Source organism: Tachypleus tridentatus, chromosome 6 (genome assembly GCF_004210375.1).
Source record: "Tachypleus tridentatus isolate NWPU-2018 chromosome 6, ASM421037v1, whole genome shotgun sequence".
NCBI classification, from domain to species: domain Eukaryota; kingdom Metazoa; phylum Arthropoda; class Merostomata; order Xiphosura; family Limulidae; genus Tachypleus; species Tachypleus tridentatus.
The window spans coordinates 147,074,949-147,099,943 of NC_134830.1; the positions used below are offsets into that span (position 1 = coordinate 147,074,949).

The window sequence follows — 24,995 nt, forward strand, 5'->3', positions numbered from 1 at the left end:
GATGTGCTGTCTGTATAGTTTAAGTCAATTTTTCAAAACAGTGCAATAATTGTTTTTTTTTATATTTATAAAATATTTTTAAAGACATTTTCTTATATTTTGAAGTTTATAATTTCATGGTGCACTAGAACATGTTGCAGTGTTATAAGTAGGTGTTTTCCTTAGTTTTGTTGTAACTGTCTCAAGGTATTGATATTCAGTTTGTTTCTCTCTTGCTCCCCATCTTGCAAAGCTTGAACATGCTCTTCAGAACAAGAAAACTATGTTTGAAAATGTGAACATTGATTGGCGTTTAACACATGAAGATGGCTCTACTGACTTAAGTGATGAAGATGGTGCTGATGAAAAGGTCAACACAAAAACAGTTCTTTTTAATGTTAAGTAAAATATGTTTTGGTGATATAATTTTTTCTATGTGAACTATATGTATATATTTATATATAAAATGCAGTGATATTGCTTTTTGTAATGACAGGAAGTGCATTTATTTGATAAAGTAATTAATTTGTACAAGTTAACTAATATTCATGTAATTTTAAACCAAGTTGTTGGAATAAACTAAGATATAGTATTTATTGTCACCCAACTTTAATTTTTTTTCAGAACTTAGATATGCTAGTGCTTTAGTCAGTCTTTCCTAAACTATGACTTACATTGTACCAGCCCAGTTACTTAATACCAAAAACATACACAACAGTTATCTGCTACAAATATAATTAATGTTCTTATGTTTTAAAAAGCAATTTAAACTACAGGAAGTGTGAGCTTTTATTACCATGATATCAAAGCTATTATTATGTAGCACAGTCTGTTCAAAAATATTAAGACAATAATATATATTTCCAAAAGAGAAGATTGTCTCCATAGTTTTAAAATACAATGTTTACTAATTTTATTACTGAAAATTGTGTTCTGGTGTTGTGGCAAAACCTATCTGTACATGTGAAAATGTTCAGTTTATGAATAATGTTAAACATTCTTATCAGTAAATGAAAAGTAACACTGAATGTGTTTGTGCATGGTAGTAGTACTTAGTAGTTTAGTAAATTTAGTTGTTTTTTATCACTTTAGAAAATAAATTGAATTTTTTTACTTATTTCAATATTCAAAATGTTTGCTGTCAGTGTAGAAATATATTTGATTTATTTTGTTTTTATGTTTTGGACAGTTTGACTATTTCATTTATTAGTTGTTACGTGGACATGGAGAATTGCAAAAATGACTAAAATTATAATTTTTAACAATCATAAAAGAATTATATAAAGTTAAAAAGTGTTACCATTAATCATCCATACATTATTATGCTTTCGTTAAAATTAAACTTATTTGTGGAAAGGAGAAACTTGGATAACGAAGAAGCAACTTTAAATTTATCTCTCATTTTTGACATAGTATGTAAATTAAGAATGTTTCTGAAAGGGTTTTTATTTTTATTCATTGATTATATCATCACTTGATAGTTAGAAAAGAAATTGTGGATTATTTTTACTTTTACACTGATATCGTCTTGTATGTTTCAGTATCGGTTATTTACCATGGGTTCTTTTAAACACTTGGTTAATGGGACAAGCAGGCTAGACAACTACATCAGAAAATTCTCTCTTTCTGCACTTGAACAGAGAAACTTTGGAGAAAGAGTCATACTCACTCCATTGGTAAACATATTAATAAATCCCCTCTCAGCCCTTGGAATGAAACTTTTTCTGCTACAATTCAGGAATTTTGGATTACAGCAGAAACCATAGCATGTGTTGTTCAGTACTAATTATATTACAAAAGGATTAAAACCCATGCAGTTTACAGCAACAGAATAAATCAAAATAGTATTATATAAGGACAAATCATCACTTTCAAATTGGGTAATATATTTGTGCCAGTGTTTCCCTGAGTGAGTTGCTTGATTAGTTACAACTAACATTGGCTCTTCCTGCATAACCACAGCCCTTTCCAAAAAAAGAAAAAGAAAACTATCCTCGAATGTGTTATTTTCATTTTTAATCATATAATGTTTTTCTGTCTTATTTCTTCAACAGTAATTCAAGTAAGTGGCATGAAAGAACTTCCATATGCTTTACCTGTTTGTACTGAACTTTACTATACTGTGTTCTTGATGAAAATATATTTTTCACTTCCGTACGATGCTTTTTTAATTTGTTACTTGTTTATTTCAAGCCTGCTGTGCTGTTGCCTGAAAATGAATTGTGATGTGATATATAAACTTAAGTGAAACATTAATATTGTTTTCATTGTGTTTGTTTATTCTTTTACTCTCTAGTGATTAATAATTTCTCATGCATGTCAGTTATTGGTTTGTATGCCTTAAAATTTTGAAATTAGTCATTTGTAACAATATTGTTTTACTGTGATTGTAAATAATATTTTTCAACTGTTGAAAAGTGCTATGAAAAACAAGTTATAATGTTCTTTTTTTCTTTTTTTAAGAGATAGGATTTTTCTTTTTGCTTTACAGTTTGAGGTTTGAGTTTAAATGATCAAAGCAATAGGATTTTTATGAAACATAAATTGTAATATATTTTGTGTAAGCACTTTTTCTTTATTATGTTGTATTTTTTGTGTGATCAGTAGTATATCAGCAAAATTAGATATTTTGTTGTTACTGCTAACATTGTATGACATATGCAGATATTTTAGTTTTGTACTATATTTTATGTGAATCTATAGTATACCTTTCAACTTAAATGTTTATTGTTTTTAAAAATACACAGCAAAAGTTTTAATTTTATCATAAGAATTTAGTATTATTTCCCTAAAACAGTTTTTGTTTTTCAACTTTTTTTCCTTGTAGGGCAACCAAACTACACCTGAAAGGCGATGCCATTCTCGACCTTCCAGTGTTATAGGGAATGACTCCCCACCCAAAATATCTGCATTGATATGTGAGGGGCCAAAACAAAGTCCAGTACCTGCACCACGTATCATGCCTCCACCACCTCCACCTCAAAGCAAAAAGCCCATGGGTTAGTGCATATAAGTTTAAATCTTAATAAAGATGAGTTCTCTTTCACCCCAAGTGTCTATTACTATGCATGACAGATAGGTTTAATGCCTTATGTTGAAACTTTTATTAACCTACTTTTTGTTTATGTTATGCTAATTGGTATTGTTAGCTAAAGTCTTAGTTAACAATACAAATTTTAATAGTATATAAGTAGTAAGTTACTAATTCTACAAGGAAATATTTTTAAAAAATCCAAAATTTCTCTTAGTATGACATATATTTCATATTTTCTCTAAATATCTTGTCTTCTCTGTTTTTCAACTGCCCTTTGGAAGAGTAAGAAATTAAATGTGCATTATTCACATAATTAGGTTTTTAGGATTTTTTTAGGTTAGTTAAAAGTAGATTAGGTAATATAAAAGATAATATCCTAAAATGGTTTCTTGAGGTACAAGGCAAGCACACAAACAGCATATGGGTAATGTAGTTCGATAACATTAACATGAGCTGCACGTACCAAGAATGACTTACAACTTAAAATGGCATGGCTAGTACTTAGAAATCATTTAAAGGGCAATCAAAAGGACAATAAAACAATAACATTTAATCATGAATAGGCTTATACTGTTACAAGTTTAGGTTACTTAGGATAAACAAATGTAGTTTCATGTTACAACTTGAAGTCATCTTAGAGAGAAAAAAAGGGTGATTTAGATTTATTTCTTTTTTGTGTGTGATTATGAGGTTGGTCAAATTGATTGATTCCATTTTTAATTAAGGTAGGTTTTACTGGAAAAATACATTTGAAATGTATTTAGGAGGGTTTAGTGATTACACAAAGGAAATCTGTGACGACTTGGATAAATCCAGAATGCTACTTACAAATTATGAAAGACAGATTTGAGCTTGTTGCATTGAATAACTTGTAGGCATTCTTGTGTTGAAAGGGGGTGATGTCATATTCTATGAACTTAGAGAAGTGCACCATCTCTTTTGGGAAAGAATTGTCCAAATCAATTAGGTAAGCATGCATGATGAGGTACATACAGGACAAAATACAGTCACCTTGTCAATGTCTGGGATAAAAGACTCAACTTGGTATTCCTGTCCTCCTGTCAATGATACATATTAAACATAACAGACTTATCTTTTTTTCATGTGAGACCTGAACAATATCTTCTCCCATCAGTGTGCAGAAGAAATGCAGAAATTGTATAGAAGCTGAAGAAAGACAAAAAAAAAAAAGTTGGAAGCACACTGACAGCTTTTAACAGTATTGAGTCCTACCAAGTTCAGAGAATGCAGACAGAACACAGCATATGTGCTCATTTTTGTTTTTTAGAGAAGTCTGTAGGCCACTGCATTTTCTGGGCATTTGATTTGTTGTATGACTGTCCAGTTGCTTCTTGTATATCTCCTTCAACATTTCCCAGTTCTACATTGGCCATTAAATTGCTTGTATAAATACTTATTGACTCTTGTTAGAGGAATAGCTCTTCAGTTACTGCTTCTTCACTCATGTAGTAAAATATGATACAGTTGGAAACATCTGATGATGAATTGATGATTATAGTGAAGTACCTTACAACACTTCATTGGAAATTGCCTTGAAAACTCCCATCCCCCATTAAAAGGAGAGTCTTTCTTCATGAGTTGTGGATGACAGGATATGCATCCACATCCTGGATTGCCTCATGACTCCAGATGCTTTGCTGTAAATGGGTTGAATTTCTCCAAAACTTTCGTAGCTTTGAGAAAGTTTCCATTTTTAAAGTCACCATTATTCTCACTATCTCTTCTTAAAGTTAAACCTCATTCACAAAAAAACTTATTCACTTTACTGTACTAATTATTACCTTCATCTCTGGGTGCCAGGTTACTACAGTGAGAGTTCTTGTTTGCCAAAAATGATCTACCAAAGCAATTGCTTTAAACCAAGAATATAAACATGTATGAAAACCTATTAAGTTAATTTGTTACTTTTTAGTAGGATAAAAAGGAATAAAAAATAATCATTAATAACTTAAACCATTACAAACAAAGGATTTGGACCAAGTTTTGTGATGTGTTAATTGAATGTTTGAAAACTTACATTCCATATCATGGGAAAAAAAAAGGAATTTTACAGCAACTAGATTACAAGAAGAAAAATAATTCCAAGTTTAATATGATATATTTATAACATTTTCAGCTTCAGAAACTTAAATTGTGAAACAAAACTTGCTACTGAAATTTGAATTTTTCAAAATTTTCCTTTTTTTTTAATCAAACTATCCAAGTAAAAACAAGCAACATACTCATTGAAAATATTTTTATGTCTGGCTTTGTATCATACTGTGACATATTTTTTCTGTGCAGGCAGAAAGTTTAACAAAAGTAATAATCACAAAAGGATGTAAAAATTGGTAATTAGGACTACTAATTTCAATTTTGTATGATTACTTGACCCAAAACAAAATTTTAATATAACAAACAAAAGTAGAAAATATGAATATTTTTTACCATAATATTTTGAGGGGTAATATGAGGGGAGGAATCAGACAAAATGTTTTATAACTTGATATTGTCATTTTTCCTCCTGTAAAGCCTTGAAGAGCCAGGCTGGAAATGGTTGATGTTTTTATTTCTGGCAAGCTTTGAACTTTTTAGCTGGAGTGTTTTTTGGATCATGTGTGATTCTCACAATGTCAAAAATAGTGAAACAATGAAAAAAATAATCTAGCCATAAAGGCAGGCTATGAATTAATCCTGTGACTACAGAAATGAAACTATAAATAACAAATGTATGTGCATGCATGCATGTGTGTATGTATGAAATGAATGAATGTAAATTAACATAAAATCAAGACGTGAATACCTGTATCATCAAAAGTATTTGGATACTACACACTCAGCTAGTCATTCATTACTTATATAAAACAGTGGAAGACAAATAAGATTTTTTTAAGTAATATGATAGATATTTTTTAAACACAAACATTTGTTATATGACTGTATATGAAAGACAATTAGCATGTTGTGTACAGTAAGGTAATTATGTAAAAATACTGACTGCTTAGTCCATTACTCTTGTTAGTTCCAGGGTTGAACTCTAATGGTAGTATGAAGAAAAGAGCTGCTCCCCCTCCTCCTAGTCTTGCTTCAGGTACTGTTTGCCACACTCGCACACCTTCTGATCCAGGTCTTTCTCAGTCTCCATCAAGTGCAGTACACAAACGCAATCACTCAACTGACTTCATGTCCACAAGCAATCACAATGTGGCCACTAGTCGGGGACAACAGACACCAGTGGGTGCTCATTTAGGTAAAGATTTCAGTTATTCATATTATTTACGTAGACATTATATAAATACCTTTCCTAAAAGTTAAAAAAAGCTAAAATTGTTCTCTCTCTTTGGGTGAAAAATTTTGTACTGAACAAAGTTTTGATCAGTGATGAATATTTGAATGATGATGAAATACCATTTTGTCGACTGTAAATATAAAATGTCCATTTTTTAAAAAGAAATTTCAATGAAGGGAGAAAAAGTATTTTCAGACTGATACTTCATATATAATTCAAGTTTATTTAAACATCCAAATTTTCAAGCACTTTCAAATTTCTCCAGTTATACACTAAATAATAGATTGAAGGTTGTTTTACCTAAGTAACACGTTAGTTATTTACAAGTTCAGTTTATATATATTACGTCATTGTGTTATACTTGTTCTTTTATTCTTAATGCTGATATTTATTATTAGGCTTAGAACTGTATGATTGTATAATTTAATTATATTTAAATTAATTATACAAGTTTTACTCACTTGAGTATCTGGGTGCTTCTGCACTGAAGCAAAAATAATTGGATCATGTAAGTAACTGATTGTGAGAAAATTTCTAATTTGTTTAAGAACATCATTAATTCTGAAGGTACTTTTAATTTTTGGTTGATAAATGTTACCATTTGTAAATGTCAATCTGTCTGAAATAAAATCGTTTTTTTTCTAAAATGTTTTAAAATATACCATAAAATTTGTGAAGTAGCTATTAACCTTTAAATTTTAGAATGCATATTGTATAATTTAATGTTTGAGATAAAGACTGTTTTTTTCCAAAGTATATTATGGTGCCATCATGTATTATTGAATGGTTAGAGCTATTTCTTTGTTCATGTTGCATAAAATGATCTTGGTATTAATTTTAAATAAAATTTTATGATAAAGATTACATAATTGTAGTGGGTTTGATTAGCTACAACTCAAGTGTGAATGAAGTGTATACAAGTTACAGTTTTTAGTTTTAGTGTTATGTGTCTGCTAGTGATGATTGCTGTATTTAGATGTTTATGAAGTATTGTAATGAACATTGCAGCTTAAACATAATGTTAACATCACTTTTTGAAGGAATCATGTCTAGTGAACAGTTTTTGGTTAATTTCTTACAATTTACATATTAAGGGTGAGCCTAATGAATATTATGGTTGATAATTAGGTTTAAATTCACATCAATTATATCAAAGCTCTGTTTCTTGATTAATCATTTCCTGATGACAATCAGAATCTGGTGTTTAAAAAGCTATATTTTAGAGATCTATCCAGCTGATGAAAGGGTTAGTTTTTTTACATAATAATATAACTTTTCTAATTTTTAAGTGTTAGGATAGTAATAATCTATATTGGTTTTCTTGGGTAAAGTATGTTAGGCTAAAATTATTGAGAGATAACATTGTGAAAATGTGTAATTGTTTACCTAAATATTTAAAACTCTGGTAATTGTTACTTCATATATTCTTGACACTTACATAAGTTATTTTACAGTTGGAGCTAAGCAGGTGCTTCCAAAAAATCCACAGTTTCCCTCATTGAAAAGGTAAAAACTTTAAGGAACATGTAGTTTGGAATTGTAGGGACACCTCATCGTTATATGTTTGTTTTAAATTTTAGGTACTCTGTATTAAAAACTACTCTAGTGATCAGAATTCAGTTTTTAATGTATTTTACAGTCTTATCTTAGTGAAACAAATGTATTGTGTTATTAAGTGAAAGCAGCTTTTAAGTTTTTGGATTAATATAAATATATGAGTATGTAAATTCATGTGTGAAATATTTGTGTTGCCTGACTTTGTTTTGTTGATGTTTTTTAAAACATAGTACTTCAGAAAGAGCATCATCACAGGTCTATGGTTCTATTCACAAACCAAAATGGCCTCCTCCTTCTTCAGGACAACCTAGTGAGTAAATAAATTTCAAACTCTTATATAGTGATGCATAATTTTCTTTTTCTTTTGATTTTCAATCCACTTTTAACCTTGTGATTAATGTGTCCTGATATTAATCCTGATACACCAGAAACATTTTGTTGATGTCCCTTAGTTTTTTCTCTCTCACAGAGGAAACACCTAACCAAATTGAATAAGACTTTGAATGAACTTTCTAACTAGTATTTGTTTTTTACTGCTTACAAAAATGTTTAATTTTTCTTAATTTTATGTATGTTTTGATATTTCCAAACTTTTTGTTACAAGCTCTGTTTTGTTTATATTTCCAATCAGTTTCAGCTAGGTGGATATTCATTGACATATTTCTTTTTATTCTTTATTTTGTCAATTACTGCTGTCACCATTTGTGGCTATAAATCATTACAAGTACCCCCAAAATTGACAAATATTGATCAGTGACTTTCAAAATTGTCAGGTCAAACTGGGTTACAGTATTTGTACTAACAAAGTTCTTAGTCAACAGTAATTTATATCTAATTAATGTAGTTTACTGATAAAATGTTTTTTGTATGTGCATTATTTAAATGCAATGAACTTAATAATGTTCAATAAATAAAGATTTGAGTCCTTGTAATATTCTGCTATAATCTACTGTGCTCTCTAAACCTAACCAGATCTACCTGATGATTTGTATTACAGAAATGTTTCCACAGCTTTTAAACAAATATAACTTAACACAAATTTTCTCAAATACAAATAATACCTAAATAAATTAAGTTTCCAGAACTGTGATTTGTTCTTGAATCTTCTGAACTTTCCATAAGAGTCTGGTGTTCTTGTACCACTTTAATGACTTAAACTTGCTGCACATAGTTTAATATGCTATGTCCAATGACATTTAAACTTTACCTATAGCAATTTCAAAGTAATTCTTCATTATCCAGAGTTTAGATTAGGTGTTTTGAGGTTGTAAAAGGGTGAGAATGCAAGGCTTTACTAATAAAAGTCAGTGAAAACATAGGATAATATGAAAAATAATACATAAATGTTTATATTCTTAAAAAATAATTTTTTAAGCAAATATAAATCTACTTTTGGGATAGGCAGCAAAATTCTAAAGAAATTTTTTTAAAATTTATTTCAAGGTGAAATTGCTAAGTGCTGTGCAGGAACCTAGGTTTGAACATGGTGTTAATTTTTCATTGTGAATATACTTAATAAATGTTGCAAAATGTTGATTTTAAAATCTTTTTGAAATTGAGATAATTTTATTATTTTTATTTTAATCTTCAATTTGGCACACAGGTGTACACGTGACACCTTAGGGTTTTTTTAACACACTTGAAGAGAGAGATGCTTTAAGTAAAATATCCAAATTCTGATGCTGAAATTTTTACTGAAAGTTTTTATTTAGTTAAATAAAAAAAATATGGAAGAAGATATTGTCAACATGTATGTAAGAAATCAACTGGATGAGTTTTCTTTAAGTGTAAAATATGGTATACTTTCAGTCATTATAGCATAATTATTTCTTAATATTTTTTCGTAAGTGGATTCATATTATCATTTGTACTAAAAAATGAAAATATCACTAGCTGACTTATTTTTTATGCTATTTACCTCAGAATATAAAATTGCATGAAAACAGTAAAATTAATTTAAAATTTAGTGACAATAATCTTATTACAATGGACACAGCAAATGTGTCAGTATCAATGGATGTAACCATAACTCCTGTGCCATCTGTTCAATGACACCATAAACAAAAATTTATAAAAATTTCACACTTTTGGTTCTCAAGATTTTGGTTAATTAGAAAAATAGCTGCAACATGTGCAACAACCATTTCTTTATAATATAATACAATTTTAAATAAAAGAACATGACTTTTGCTAAGACTGTACGTGAGAGTTTGATAACATTTATTGATCTGATTTTTAAATGTAGTACTGAGAAACTGGGGTTATTAAAAACTTGTTTTTTTAATAAATGGTAACACTTTTAATGTATAAAAACATTAGTTTACAGTAAATTTCATAAATATTTTGATATAAAGTTTCTTGCAGTTCAAGAGCACAATCACCACACTTTTTTGTGCAGTACTTCCTAGAAAAAAATCCTTTTTTTTTAGAAAACACTCACTTTTTTTTTGTCACTGATGAAAAATCCAGTTTTTGGTTTAGTTAACATAATAAACCATGGTGAACTAGTGTATGATTTACTGGATACACTACAAGACATGTACATGCAGCTTAAAACAGTAGTCCCAAAAAACATAATATTTTTAAAAAGAAAACTTATTGTTATAAAAAGGCAAAAGCTAATAATCATTATAATTCTGTTTTTAGCATTAAGTGATTCTTCATAAAATGAATTGAGTACAGGGTCGTAGTTCATGGGCCAATGGGGATATACATCCCCCCCCCCTTCATTTTAGGTGGGGGATATGGTGCATACAATCATCCCTTCCCCCTACAGTTTGGTCTGTTGAATTGTTTTATTGCATCACAGGCCTACAAATTGTATGTTTGTTCTTGTGATTCTCGTGTTCTTATCAATCGAATTACATAATTAGGCCTAGATGTAGGCTTTTTCAGTAGCTGAAATGTACATCTTTAATATCGGCGTGCTTCTAAGCATTTTGATCTAAGCGATAGTTCCTAAGTATCAGTCAGTAGGCCTAGGTATACATGCAAGTATTGTGGCAACAAGATTACTCTATGACTGCATGTTTACAGCTTTCAGGTTCACGTAATCAGAGATTACCAATTTGCAAATTTAACAGTCCACATAAGTGGTTGCAAAAATCATCTCCCCCCAAATCGGGTGTAAAAAAATCTACACCCCTGATTGAGTATGATAATATACCTTAGTCTTCTTACTTTTTTGATAAATTTCCCAGTTTTCAAACATCCCATAACTGAGGCAGAAGGATATGGAAAATTGAATTAAATAGTTAACTTTTAACTGAACTCAGATCATTTTCTGTAGATGAGGGAATTTATCACCATCCCCTTTTTCCAGTTACAAGTCAAGATGGCTGCTGTATTGATGTCAGACAGTTTATGAGTTGTACAGAACTAAAAAACATATAAATTCTTAAGATAACTAATAGTATTCCAAAGGTTTCTATTCAGCATCCGCCTTTTAAAAACTTGTTAAAGGCTTCTAAATTGCATACTTCAGTACATACTTATACTGAAGGTTAATTGCCCTTGATAAGAATATTTCAAGTCTCCTGTTGCCTTTGAAACTACTCGCTCCATCATTGGTTATGCTTAGTTTCCTACTCAGTTTATACTCAGCTATACATAGCATTTTCCATTATGATGAGCTTCTGCAAAGAATGGCAAGGTCAGTTTTAGACCATTTATCTTGAAAACTTTTCCACAAAACCCACACTGTGTTCGAAAATTGTCTTCAAGACTGCATTTAAAAAGGTCAAAAGCATTACAATTCATTGGAGCTACATTAGGTAACGTATTGGTTATGTTGTAATTCAGCCATCTTTCTTTTGAAAACAGCAAGTTTTGATGGTATGACTGTTTTTTTTTTAATTAAAAAGTTCTCTTTTATAACCATAACCTTTATTTTATAGAAGAGGGATTGATTTGAGATGGACTTTTAAAACCTGTTGCTGTTCTAAATTTTCTGTTGTGTGAATGTTTCTACCTTCATAGAGGACAGTGAAAGCCCTCTTCAAAACATTATTTGCCTCTTCATTGTTGAACAGGCTTGTATTCCAAGTATCTTTCTTTGAAGAAATCTATGACGTATTCACCAGCAATACGTTTACTTCTAGTGGGTTTGCTTGTCTGATGTTTAGGAACTCATTGTGAATCAAACACATATAAGTGCTAAGTATATTATCCGTGGTATCAAATCTTGTAAGTCATTTTCTTAAAGTGTAATACAACTTCCTGTGAGTACATCAACATATCTCTTTATATAGAAATTACACACACTACACACCTGTATTTATATATTTACACAAAATCCATGTATACATGTGAAGTAACTGAATGTGTAACTGGTCTGCAGTGATATCAAATCTGTACATATCAGTCTGTAAATGGTAAAATCTGTAGTTAGTAAACGATCTTTTGTAATAATATGTAAATTTACTATTAATTAAGAACCTAAGAATAAAGTATGTGTACTTTATTTTGATTTCGTAAGCTATTAAGAGTTTTTTATGATTGTTTTAAAGGTTTGAGTAATCAGCAACAGAAAAGACTCAGTAATGGACAATCGTCAGATAGTTTATCTTCCTTGGCTTCAGATACAGAGTCGGGTCATACAGTTGTGCCAGTTCCTCCACCAAGGAAGGTATTATATACTGCATTTTATAAGGAAATATGAAATGTATTTATTCAACAAAAATTATGGTTTCATTCAAGGGTATTAATTTTTACCTATAATAAAACTAAACAAAATCAATTTTTTTTAATATCTTCTAGGTTTTTTAAAATTTTTGCTTTATTAATCTAATAAAATGCACAACAATATCTGTTGCTGTAATCAGGAATCATTATATTAGTTTGTAATAGGAATTGCACAAGTTTTTCTCAAAACTAATAGAACATTTAGTCAAAAACCACCTTAAAAAGAAAACTTGTTCCTTAGACAATACTCAAAACCTTCCTTTTCAATATACAAGACCACTCAAACATTGATAAATAAGCAAAATGAGTGATTTCATAATTTTTTTCATATTTCATAATAAACTTTTATATGCACTCAGTGGGAATTATATCAAACTCTAGGCATCTATTTGTCCATTGCTGTGCATTAAAAAAATTCAGCATACAAAGTAATTAAAAACTGAGACTTCAAAACATACAAATAATGATTAAAAAAATTAAGAAAACAGTGCTGGAGATCTAATTCTGGCAGTTTGTTCAAGCTACAAATTATTATTTAACTCTGCTATAAAATTGTTACATATTATATCTTCTGTAGTGTGGCATTGAACAGGAATTTTGCAAAAAAAAAAAACATTTTTAAAGTTAATTCAGTCTTGTTAATTTTGTTATACTAAAAAATTATGTAAATCCTTCATATCATAAAATTCAGTTTTTTCATAGTGTGAGCACTAGTTAGCAACTACAACTTGAGCATTTTTTAGTTTGTTAATTGGAAACTGTCATGTGAAGGGTTCCCAGTTTTGCTGTTGCACATTGTTAGTCAAGTCACCATTGTTCATTGTTACTCAAGTTTGCTGTCTTTACATGGATTTCTTCCAATGTATTTTAACAAGTTTTTAACAGTGAATGATTACCCCAGTAGGATGTATCTACTAAGAAGTGGTTGTGATTTTTTTTCTATTATTCCTCACACTTAGCTGAAACTGTGAGTGTATTCAGTAATTATTACCACAGCATATATCACTATTTCATATAATTATAGCTATTTTTAAATTGATAGTACTATACACATGGAGTCAAAATAGGGGCTTGTAGCTTGAGAATGTAACGTAGACACTATTTCCAGCCTTGTTTACTTGTTTTAGAGTCCCTAATGTTTTAGACTTGAAAATATATTACTTGCATTTTGATTCAACATATTTCTGTACTTTTTGAGAATCTCTTGTTTTTTTTTTAGATGAACAGTTTTTTACTAATCTTGTTAATAATAATAATGCTTATTTTCCAACATGTTCAATAAAAAATATTTTCATTAAATGTTGTGTAGTTTAGGAAATAACCCTTTTATGGTGCAGTTATTCAAATATACACACACATTTCTTCTAGTCTAAATATTACGCTTGATACATAAGTATACTTTAGTGGTTAAACAATCTAATATTTTACCTTCCCAGCGTCATGACAGTTTGAAGCCTCGCTGTAAGGCTCTTTATGATTGTGAAGCTGATAGAGAGGATGAATTATCTTTTAGTGAAGGAGAGATCATTGTGATAATCAGTGAAACTACTGATGATGAGGAGTGGATGGAGGGAATGATTGAAGGGGAACCTCAGCGAAGAGGAGTATTTCCAGCAAGTTTTGTCCACATGCTGTAATAATAAATTGAGGAAAACAGAGTTAATATAAACCAAAGTTTCTATTCACATGTGGAACATAAAAGGAGTGGTGGACTACACTACGGAACAACATAAAGGCAGAATTTTCAGAGGTTTTTATGGACTTCTGTAAAGATATCTAAAACTGCCATTGCTCCTTTTTTAAAGTGCTTGTTAATGTTTATAAAATTGTTTGAGTTTATGCTCTTTATTATTATTTTTTTTTATAAATGAAAGGTGTCAACTAAGGTGTTTGAGTTGACCCAACATTTAATAATACTGCTCTTTAGTCAGTCTTAGGTAGGAAACTACAGTTACGACTGAATTTCTCAAAAGTCTTAAATGTAGTCACAGCATGGTGTGTTTTAGCATTGTAATGGCAGTATGTTTTCTGATGTTAATAATCTGTAGTACAATACCTTTTTGGAGGAAACAGTAACATTCCTTCACACCATTTTTGATCCTAAGAACTAGGAAGGGTTTTTTTCAATCTTAGTTTACTGAACTTAAGAGAGAAAAAAGGTTAATATCATAGTCATAAAATTTCTTCCTAGACTGTGCAGTGAAGTAGCTTTATTATAAAACTATGAACATTCCAGCTTGAAATTGTTAAAATGTGAAGTATTCACATTTTTAGGTTGAACCATAAATTGGTTCTGTAGAAAGTACTTTATAGAGAGGAGAAACTTTCTAGTTCTGCTAATAACATCATTTTGATATCAAAGTAAGTCAAACAAAATATGTTACTCAGGCTTACCCAGATAGCAAATAACTATGAAACACAAGTTGTCAAATAGTAGGGGGATATATTTTCCTATAATCATTTCTTTTTTGTTTACTTTGTTGTGAAAACAAAAGTAATTAGCACATACTTAAGAAAAATTGGAAATTTTTAAACATTTTTAAATTGATCTGATATTATTTTACCTTCCCAGCATCATGACAGTTTGAAGCCTTGCTGTAAGGCTCTTTATGATTGTGAAGCTGACAGAGAAGATGAATTACTTTATTGCAAGTAATTTGATAAATAAATTTATTTGGATATAATTTCTTATTTTAAATCATTTTGATACTCTTGACTAGATGGGAGTAATTGTATTTAGTTCAGGTTAATTAAAAATGAAAGTTTGAATGTAAAACTGATTAAAAGCATTAAAGTTGTTAATATTGGAAGTATATGTAATAATGATGAAAGGGATTGCTTATTTATGTGAAATATCACTTGTTTTGTTGTAATCACATTGCACTACAGTGCTTAGTTGCATAATGTTACCTGTTTTATAAGAAGTTCAAAGTGAATCCTCTCAAACTTTTCTGACTATTTTGAGTTTGGGCTCAGATGGTGTTAGAAATAATGTTTGTTTGAAATGACAATAATGCCTAATACCCCCACCAATATTGTTTGGTGGTGCTTCTCAAAGTAAGGCAAATAATAAAGAAAATGTGAGAAAGTAAAAGAACTTCTATTGTAAAGTTTAAGACTTACTCACTAATGAGGGTTTTTATTAAGTTTCCATAATTTTCCATTATAACATTTTGTTTCTTAAAACCATAACTACCTGAAATATGTTTATTTTTTATTCTGAGTTCAGTTTTTGTTTGTTAGCTTTGGAAAACAGCTTCATATCCTAGTCTTGTAAAAAAAAACAATCCTTTTGTCTTGTTTCACTTTCTATAAATACTCATTAAGCACATTGTCCAACAAATTGTATATATTATGCATATGTTATTCCAGTAATTTAGTATTACATGTTATAGCATTTATTATTTTATACATTTCTGTCTTAACTTCTCAGAACTGTAAGGTAGTGAGGATTTTTAAAACAAAACAAAAACATTTCAAGTTTTGGAAGACACAAGTATTTGTTGTCCAGTTCTAACATAAAATATAGGATGTGTTTTTATTACTACCATAATTTATTCTAAACCTGTTTTAATAAGATTTTTTTTAAATGTGGATCACAGTGAATGAATTGAAAGATAATTTGTTAATGTTTTGTACATTACCACTGATAAACATTCAAAATAATTGAGTATTAAGACTTCAGTGTGTATAAATTATCCAAAAGTGATTGTACCTTTTGGACTTAACTGTTTAAAACATGAACTTAATAATCTTATGCAAAATAAAATTGTATTGCTTATCTCAGGATTTGGTAGAAATGCAAGTATAGAAAAAAACTGCAAAACTTTGATTTTGTACCAGTGTACAAATTTGTTCTTCCAAATATAACATTACCTGTTATATTGCTCATGGAGTCTTGGTAATTGAAAAGTTTAATAGAAAGGATATTGTTTTAGAGAGCTTAAAAATACTACCCTAAGGTGTAGTTTAAATATTAATATATTCCTTCATATTCTTTTTTCTTATACAATTAATTTGTGACAATAGATGCTGTTGTATATTTGTCATCTTTAAACTTTTCTACTGTGTGAGATTTGTATATATATATATATATAAATATATACAATAAATAAAACTTAGTCAGTATTTAAATTTGCATAAATTCAATAAATGAGTTTATGATACTTGTGTACATGAGCAAAAATTTAAACCATCCAAGACATCACATTAGTAATACCTAATATTTCAGAACCTCAAATTACTCGTATAGTTTCAGTGTACTTTCAGATAGTTCCTTCCAATAGATGTATTTTTAATTCTAAATACTTCAAATTTTGACACAAGTTTAGTGGAGTTAACATCAGAGATTATCAAATTTGTAAAGAAAAAAAATTAAAATCATCCAATAACATTTTAAATACTACACAGACATTAAATGTAAAGTAAAATTAAGAAATAAAATAAATTAAAATATTTTTTTATTTAGTGTATTTGCTAATCTTTATAGAGTACAGAAACACTAATAGTACAAGATAACCGATGTTTCTAAGAAAAACGTATAGCAGCTAGAACTATAAAAATCTTGATACAAGAATTATGCAATATGGTTTTTCAAAAAATGAAGGCTGAGTAGTTAAGGCACTCGACTCTAGGGTCGCGGGTTCAAATCCCCATCACACCAAACATGCTCGCCCTTTTATCCGTGGGGGCGCTGTAATGTACGGTCAATCCCACTATTCGTTGTTAAGAGTAGTCCAAGAGTTGACGGTGGATGGTGATGACTAGATGCCTTCCCTCTAGTCTTGCAGTGCTAAATTAGAGACTGCTAGTGCAGATAAGCCTCGTGTAGCTTTGCACGAATTTCAAAAACAAACAATGAAAAGAGAACAAATATGGACATGAGAAACCAGTGAGTTATCCCCAACTTTACAATTAAACATTATTTCACGTAGGACAAGTGAGGACCATGCAAAGCAAGTTTGCTGGTTCAAACCCAAAACTGTAGGTGGTAGAAATACGAGGAACCAGTGGATACACCATGCTGAGTGTTAGCAGTTTTCTTGTACTACTGCACTAGATACGTGTAACTAGTGTAGATTGTTTTCAATATGTAAAGAAACCACAATACTCACTTCTAATCAAAACTAGCTCAATCGCTTATCAGGAAGCGCATCTATCTGTGAAACAAAAAATATTTGGCACAAAAATAAAAACCAATTGGTATCGATATGATCCGAGAGGGACCCGGGTCTATTACGAAGAAATGTGAATGTGTGTATTACAGAAAGATACAAGTAGATGAAATGGAGAAAAGAAAATTAGTAAACGTTTATTTGGATTACAACTACACAGCATTGAATATCATAGTCAATAAAATTACCATTTAACTGTTGGCAAATCATATCGCATAGGATTGAATGACTTACTGCACTTCTAAGAAAATATGTGCTCACTCTGCATACAATCAGTTCAGTACTTCAAACAAAAAACATATTTGCAGAAAATGAAAATCACAGAATTAGGGGTAATGACACATGAACACTTTGTTTTACTGATGCTGAAGGGCTATTCTGGCTGCTCTGATTGTGACCTTAACTGCAAAAACACGCAGGTAAGGTGCAGAAGAAACAGGAAGAATCTCTTGTGAAAGCCAATGACCACAGCCAACGATTGATGAGATTTTTTACTGTTGTTGAATTTATGGACCTGTGGTATTTTCAAATAAATATCCTAACAAGTTTTTAGGTAGTTATGCCTGCAGGTTGTTTATTTTCCGAGGATTAAATTTTGGATGTGTTTGTACTAGTTACTTGGACTGAGCTTGTTTTATGTACTGAATAAAAAGTCTGAACGAGTTTTGAAAAAGTTAAAATCTTTACAAATAAAACCGGGAAACTGTGCTTACACGTACAAAATGCTGGGACAGTTCTTTCTAATAAAGGTGTTTTCCTTCTCTTGAGGTTGATTTTTGAGGAACTAAACCCATTTATCTCTGAACAGCAAGCCTTTCTAGTCTGTAATCTAGTAGAAAGCTGAACTAAAATAGCATTCAAACTCGCTTTCTTTGTACAGTGAACATCATCACTTCGTGACTTTTGGTTGGCATTTGTCGGCTATCAGTTTCAACCAATGTCATGGTCAACCAGGAAAGGATATCAAATTGTTAATAATACATTTAACCTGATGTTCGATATAGTACTAAAATAACTTTGCAAACAAATAATACTTCATCTACGAAAAAAAAAAAAATGAAGTTACTAAAACAAGGTAATGCCAGCCTCAGATTAACCATAAAGCAAGCTAAGCACGTGCTCAGGGCATCAAGGGAAGGGGAGCATCACAGGGTTTTTTCCCTAACTATCATGCCATTAACTCTTTACTGCCATATTCAACTTTTGTGGATTTTTTGTAAATGTCCTTATATGCAGTGTTCGACTTCACCCACATTGTTAAAAAAACGTTTTCTTTGGCTCGATGAGTGACTAAAGTTTCGAGAAACTACTAAACTATGTATCTAAAGTAAGAAGTCATTGATTTGCGAAAGATTACTGTAAACGGCAGTACAAAATGTTGATAAAACTTCAGGTAAAAAAATGATCGGACGTTATAATGTCTAACCTTGAAAATGAAATATTTTTCTCAATCATTCCTTCTGTTATGGCTATTTGTAAGACATTATAGGCAGTGGAACTGTTTTGTTTTAACTTTTGCTGCTTTATTCAGTCACATCTACAGAAAAATAAGAGTATAATACCACAGAAACAAATGAAATGCTGACTGATGTGTACAGAGACGTGGCTAGTTTATGTGTTTTTCGGTTTCTGATTTCGTTCGTATTTGGGTTATTGTCTCGTTTGTTTTACCTTTACTTGCGTTAGTATTGCATTATTCGTGTGTGATTTGTAATATTTTTATAAGTGTGTTCCTCACTGAAGGTTTTCTGAGCCGTAACTTGTGTTTAAAAAAACCTTTGTGTGTGAGTACATGTTTTGAAATTTACCATACCAAGAAAAAATTTAAAAAGGAATGCCACTGTAGCAATTCTACTGTTCATAGATTACATGTAACCTGTAAGAGTATTAGGGCATATATGTATTCCCTTGTGATTATGTATAATATAAAAAGACCTGAAGTTGAGATTTACTTTGGGGATAAATACAAGGGTGCCAAGTCTTAAATGTGATTTGAGACCGGATCCTCATTCATAAATAGCCAACAACATTTTGTCAAATATGCCATTTTTAGACCCAAAAATGGAAATCACAATTACAGTGGTACCTCGGTTCTCGAACTTAATCCGTTTCAGAAGGCTGTTCGAAAACCGAATCAATTTTTCCCATAAAAAATACTGTAAATTAAATTAATCCGTTACAGACCTCCAAAAATTACGCATTATGAAGCATTTTAAGTGAAAATGTTGCTTATTTATACCTGTATAATAATACTTACATGCATAAAGTCAACCACAAAAACTATAAACACAATAAAAACAACAACAAATGAAAATTTAACTGCACTTTACCTGTGCTGAAGAGAGCTGATGGCGTAAGTGAAAGGTGGTAAGGAACGTGGAGAGTAGGAGGGTTATTATTGTTTGGAAGGAGAGTCACCTTCCAAAAAACGTCAGGTAACTCTCCTTTGGGGTTCTTTCTCTTTTCTGTCTCTTTGCACCGCTACAGACTGCTTAAGACTCACTGGACCTATTTCTCACTAAAGATTTGTCTAATGAGGTTTGTTTTTTGCCTGGCACCCTCCCCATGTATAACCACACTATGTATGCCACTTCTCTTCCTAAATTTTTCAAACCACCATCTACTAGCCTTAAAGGCATCACTTGTATCAGCATTCGTTCCAGGGATGTTTTTCAGGAGGTCAGCATTCAACTGCTTTGCTTTCTCACAAATGATGGTCTCAGAAATGCTATCGCCAGCTAACTGTTTTTCGTTTGCCCAAATCGATAACAGTTTTTCTACCTCTTCCATTGTTTGTGATCTTTGTTTCGTAAGCACTGTCACTCCTTTTATGACCTCTTTATTTTCAGTATGGTGCAGACTGTAGACTTCCACATACCAAACTGTGTAGCAAGGTCAGACACGCGAACACCACTCTCATAATTCGCTATGAGATCTTTTTTTCACCTCTCTTGTGGCTCTAACAACTTTTCTTTTTGGTTTGCTGCTTTCATTATCCGTCTTTGACCCCATGGTGACTTATTTAATTAGAATATTTAGAAAAACAACATAAAAACAAAAAGAAAAACGAGAACGTTCACAAAAGATTTTAGCGGGGGTGTGGACTGAGCGGCAGGTGCGGGTAAAATGTTTTGGGCAAGCTTGGCGTGGGTCGAAGGGTCGTTCGGGTTATTTCGGAGGTTCGGGCCACGACAGCTTGGTTTGGGAACCGAATTTATGTTCGACAACCGAGACATTTTTTTCTCAAACAATATGTTCGAAAACCAAATTGTTCGAGAAGGGAGCCATTCGAGAACACTGTATATATCTTCTCACTTCTTACTTGATCTTATTCTGACGTCATAATGCCCCGGCCCTCTGGTGATATATTTTATGAGACGAACGAACAATCAGGGATAGAAACACAAGAGACGACGACAAACTTTTAGGAGTAATTCAACAATTTTGCGACTATAAATTCAGATCGATATGTGTTCTATTACATTTCTGAAAAGCTGGGAAAACAATTGACTGATTGGAGCAGTCTAAAGGCGATAATTCGACCTTTTAGGTCAAATTGCGTAAGACTTGGACATGTACGACAAAATGATTCTTAACGTTGGTATGTATACGCTATTCTACTAGAAGTAGTACAATACTGTGGTAATGTGGTCATACAAAGATTCTGTAAAGAACCGACAAATTAACAAAATCAATTTAGGATTATTTGAAAAAGTGCATGAATTGAACAAGTTCATATGAGCAAAGTTAGTACAGAGTACAAGCTCAACTTTTGTGGCCTCAATTGCAATGTATTAGCAGTAGGCCTAACATTAGTGTTTCTATTTGAGAACTGAGAGACAATAATGTTTGGCCTAAATACTGTACCTAGTTTAATGTAAGTATACTGGAAACGCTACTGTAGCCTGGAATAATGAAGTGGACAATTCCCAATTTAAGGGCGTGGTTTTGAATTTGCCTTCGCATCCAAGCATGCAGATAAAGTTTCAGACATATGGGAGGCACTTGCTATGGCAACAATAACGATTTTTAAGTCTTTCCTTAAGATTTTGGAAGCTTGAAAATGTTTAGTTGAAGACCAGTCACAAAAGAGAGATACAGTTACGAAAGAAAGTGTTCGTACCCCTGAGTTGTGAGTAGGTTTGTCCTCATAATTTAAAAAGTATCACGATTAGGAAAATGAAAGTTTAGTGTATTATAAATATTGTACTAACACACATCTACATAAATTTTTATGTAAATTGAATGACAAATAAACTGTTTATAAACAAATAACCAAACATAGGAGGGGCAGAAAGTGTTCGTGCGTCTACTTTAATGGTCAGTTGTGTAGCCTTTCAGGTGAATTACTTGGCTCAATCTCTCCTCATAGCCCTCCATGATCATTTGACAGTACTCGACTGGTATTTTCTTCCATTCTTCCTTACAGAAATCCTCCAACTCTTTCAAGTTTTTCGGATGACGCTGATGAACCCTGATCTTCAACTCATGCCAAACGTTTTCAATTGGGTTGAGATTGGGTGACTGCGATGGCCACTCCAGAATGCTTATATGGTTCCTCTGCAACCAGAATTGCACATATTTCGATGTGTGCTTAAGGTCATTGTCATGCTGGAATATCCAACAACGCCCTAGCTGCAAGTTCCGAGCATCATCCTTGATATAAATGCCTAATATATCAACGTACTCTTCTTTTTTCATGATTCCGTTGACGCGGTGAAGGCTGTCTACACCAGAAGAGCTGAAGGAACCCCATAGAACGATCGAGCCATCTCCGTATTTAACTGTAGGGACGGTGTTCTTTGGAAGATTTCGTTTCCTTTTCTTACGGAAAATATTGCGAACATCATTGTGGCCGAAAAGCTCGATTTTGGTCTCGTATGACCAAAGAATACTCTTCCAATAGGTAAAGGGTTTATATACCTGGTTTCTTGTATACCTCAATCGTGCTTCTAAATGAACATTTACTGTATATTATACTTCTATTAGCCTACTCGTGATACTTTTTTAAGTTATGAGCAAAAAACCACTCGGGACGCAGGGGTACGAACACTTTCTGTCGTAACTGTACTGGAAGAGAAGCAGACAATATTGCAAATAAGATGCAAGAGGCAGAATATGTTTTAATGTTGATCATGTGGGATGATATTTTGCAAAAGTTTCATAAAGCAAGTCAAGTTCTGCAAATTGAAGATGTGAACTTAAAAACGTGCAGATCTGTATCGGTCATTAGCCGACCAACTATGCACTATAAGGAATGACTTTGAAAGATTTGAAGTAGTTGCAAAGGAAATACTACCAGATGTTGATTACAATACAGCTCAAACTCGCAAACGTGTCAGAAAGAAGATACTCATTGACGGAGATGCATAATTTCGTAACATCACTTTCTATATAATTGTTGACCAACTAAAAGCCCAGATGAGAAGAAGAAGAGGGGTGTACTGCGAATAGAAAACAGATTTTCTTTCCTAAGTGATGTGCCAAATGATGTCACTTCATCTGCTGAAACTGAAAGCTACTCTCAGTGTTAACAAAAGCTAATTGATGCTTACTCAAAGGATTTGGACACTCTTCTCTCTGCCGAGCTTCAGCAGTTTCACTCATATGTGCGCCGTAAGTTCAGTGCAACAAAAACTGTAAAAAAACAGATTTAGGCATGCTGAACTTTATAAAATAATTTCAGAAGACAAATCTGATGTGCGTTTCCAAACATAAACATTGCATTGCGTATATTGTTTAACATTAATGGTCACAAATTGCACAGCTGAGGGTTCATTTTCTCAACTCAAGCATATTAAAAATTCCAACAGAACAACTATGCGACAAGACAGGCTGGATGCCTTGTCTCTGTTAAGTATAAAGCAGATATGTTGCGCCAAATTAGTTTTAAGGACTTGATCAATTAAAAAATTGGAAGAAAACTTTAAAATTTAAACAAATATTATTAAGGTATAAGTTAATTATTTGCTTACAGGGCTGTAAGTTCAAAGTAAGAAATTGTTAACATCAAAGTGAGAGTTTTAAATAAAAGGGTTTTGAGTAAATTTTCACTTTTGTTGTCATCATAGTGAGAATTTTTAACAACAGTGAGAATTTTTAACTCAATGGAAACAAATATACAGTAAAAATAATTATTTTTAATTACCATTAATTAAAGAAGTGATTTCCCTCATCGTTTCTAAATGAAATGCCTCAATCATTGTTTGATTTTACTCTATGCCCAATCTGTTAAATAAATAAAATAAAAACGTTTTTATTTAATATAGTTGTGGGTCTGACCTGGAAGAAAACTGTAGAATGGTTATGCATTTCAAACTTTTATTTCACTTTCAGCACTTACTGAGTCTTAATGTCTTGTCAGTTAAGTAATGGAGGGGCCGAGAGGGTAACCATTATTGGGTTGTGCTTAAGGATCAGTTGTCCTTAATCTGGCTCTGGGTTGTGCTAATGACTTTTTGGAGGCCTGGTATGGCCAGTTGGTTAAGGCACTGTACTTGTAATTTGTGGGTCACGGGTTAGAATTCCCATCTCATCAAACATGCTCACCCTTTCAGTTGTGGGGTGTTATAAGTGTCAGACAGTTGCACTATTTGTTGATAAAAGTAACCCAAGAGTAAGCGGTGGGTAGTGACTAGCTGCCTTCTTTTAGTCTTTCATTGTTTAATTAGGAACGAGTAGCGCAGATAATTCTCCTGCAGCTTTGCACAAAATTAAGAAAACACCAAACTTTCGGGACCGCATGTTGCCATCAAAACAACGCAGAAACTGTTGTAATTTTTTCTAGCTTTACATCATTAAAGAAGCTAGAAAGTTCATGATATGCCAACATGTGACAAATCAAAGCTTTCACGATATAAAGCTAACTTCATAGTATTTCTCACTTTGGCACCTTTATCTTGGTCAAACACGAGGAAAACAAGATAAATATGTAGATAAAGAATATTCATCTTGGGCAATACTCCTGCTGAAAAAAGAAATTATCAGATATAAATATTAAACAAATAACTTGGCATTCACCTCATAAATAGCTTGAACTAGTTACTTGTAATACATACACTATTTTCATTTTGTTAACATTTCCAGTCATCCCTTCAACATGAATTTACCTAATTTGACACATATAACTTTCCTATTGGTGAAGACATACACAATAAGAAAGTTATATCTGAAGCAATGAAATTTTTAGAAAATGCAGTGAGTGTATTAAATATTGTACCCTTTAATTAAACAAAGAACTACATGATAAAAATTGTTTAATATTGATACAAGTACGCAC

At 31.5% G+C, this 24,995-nt stretch overlaps 1 protein-coding gene across 1 annotated transcript in view; it reads left to right on the forward strand.

Annotated features, from left to right (window-relative positions):
• Positions 1-14,349, forward strand: part of LOC143253980 (arfGAP with SH3 domain, ANK repeat and PH domain-containing protein-like) — a 52,979-nt gene extending 38,630 nt beyond the window's left edge. Inside the window, 8 exon segments of the mRNA XM_076508658.1 lie at positions 233-349; positions 1,521-1,655; positions 2,807-2,978; positions 6,036-6,263; positions 7,757-7,808; positions 8,090-8,169; positions 12,368-12,486; positions 13,979-14,349. Of these exon segments, the coding sequence (XP_076364773.1) occupies positions 233-349; positions 1,521-1,655; positions 2,807-2,978; positions 6,036-6,263; positions 7,757-7,808; positions 8,090-8,169; positions 12,368-12,486; positions 13,979-14,179 (1,104 nt within the window). The 3' untranslated portion in view covers positions 14,180-14,349.
• The last annotated feature ends 10,646 nt before the right edge of the window (positions 14,350-24,995 follow it).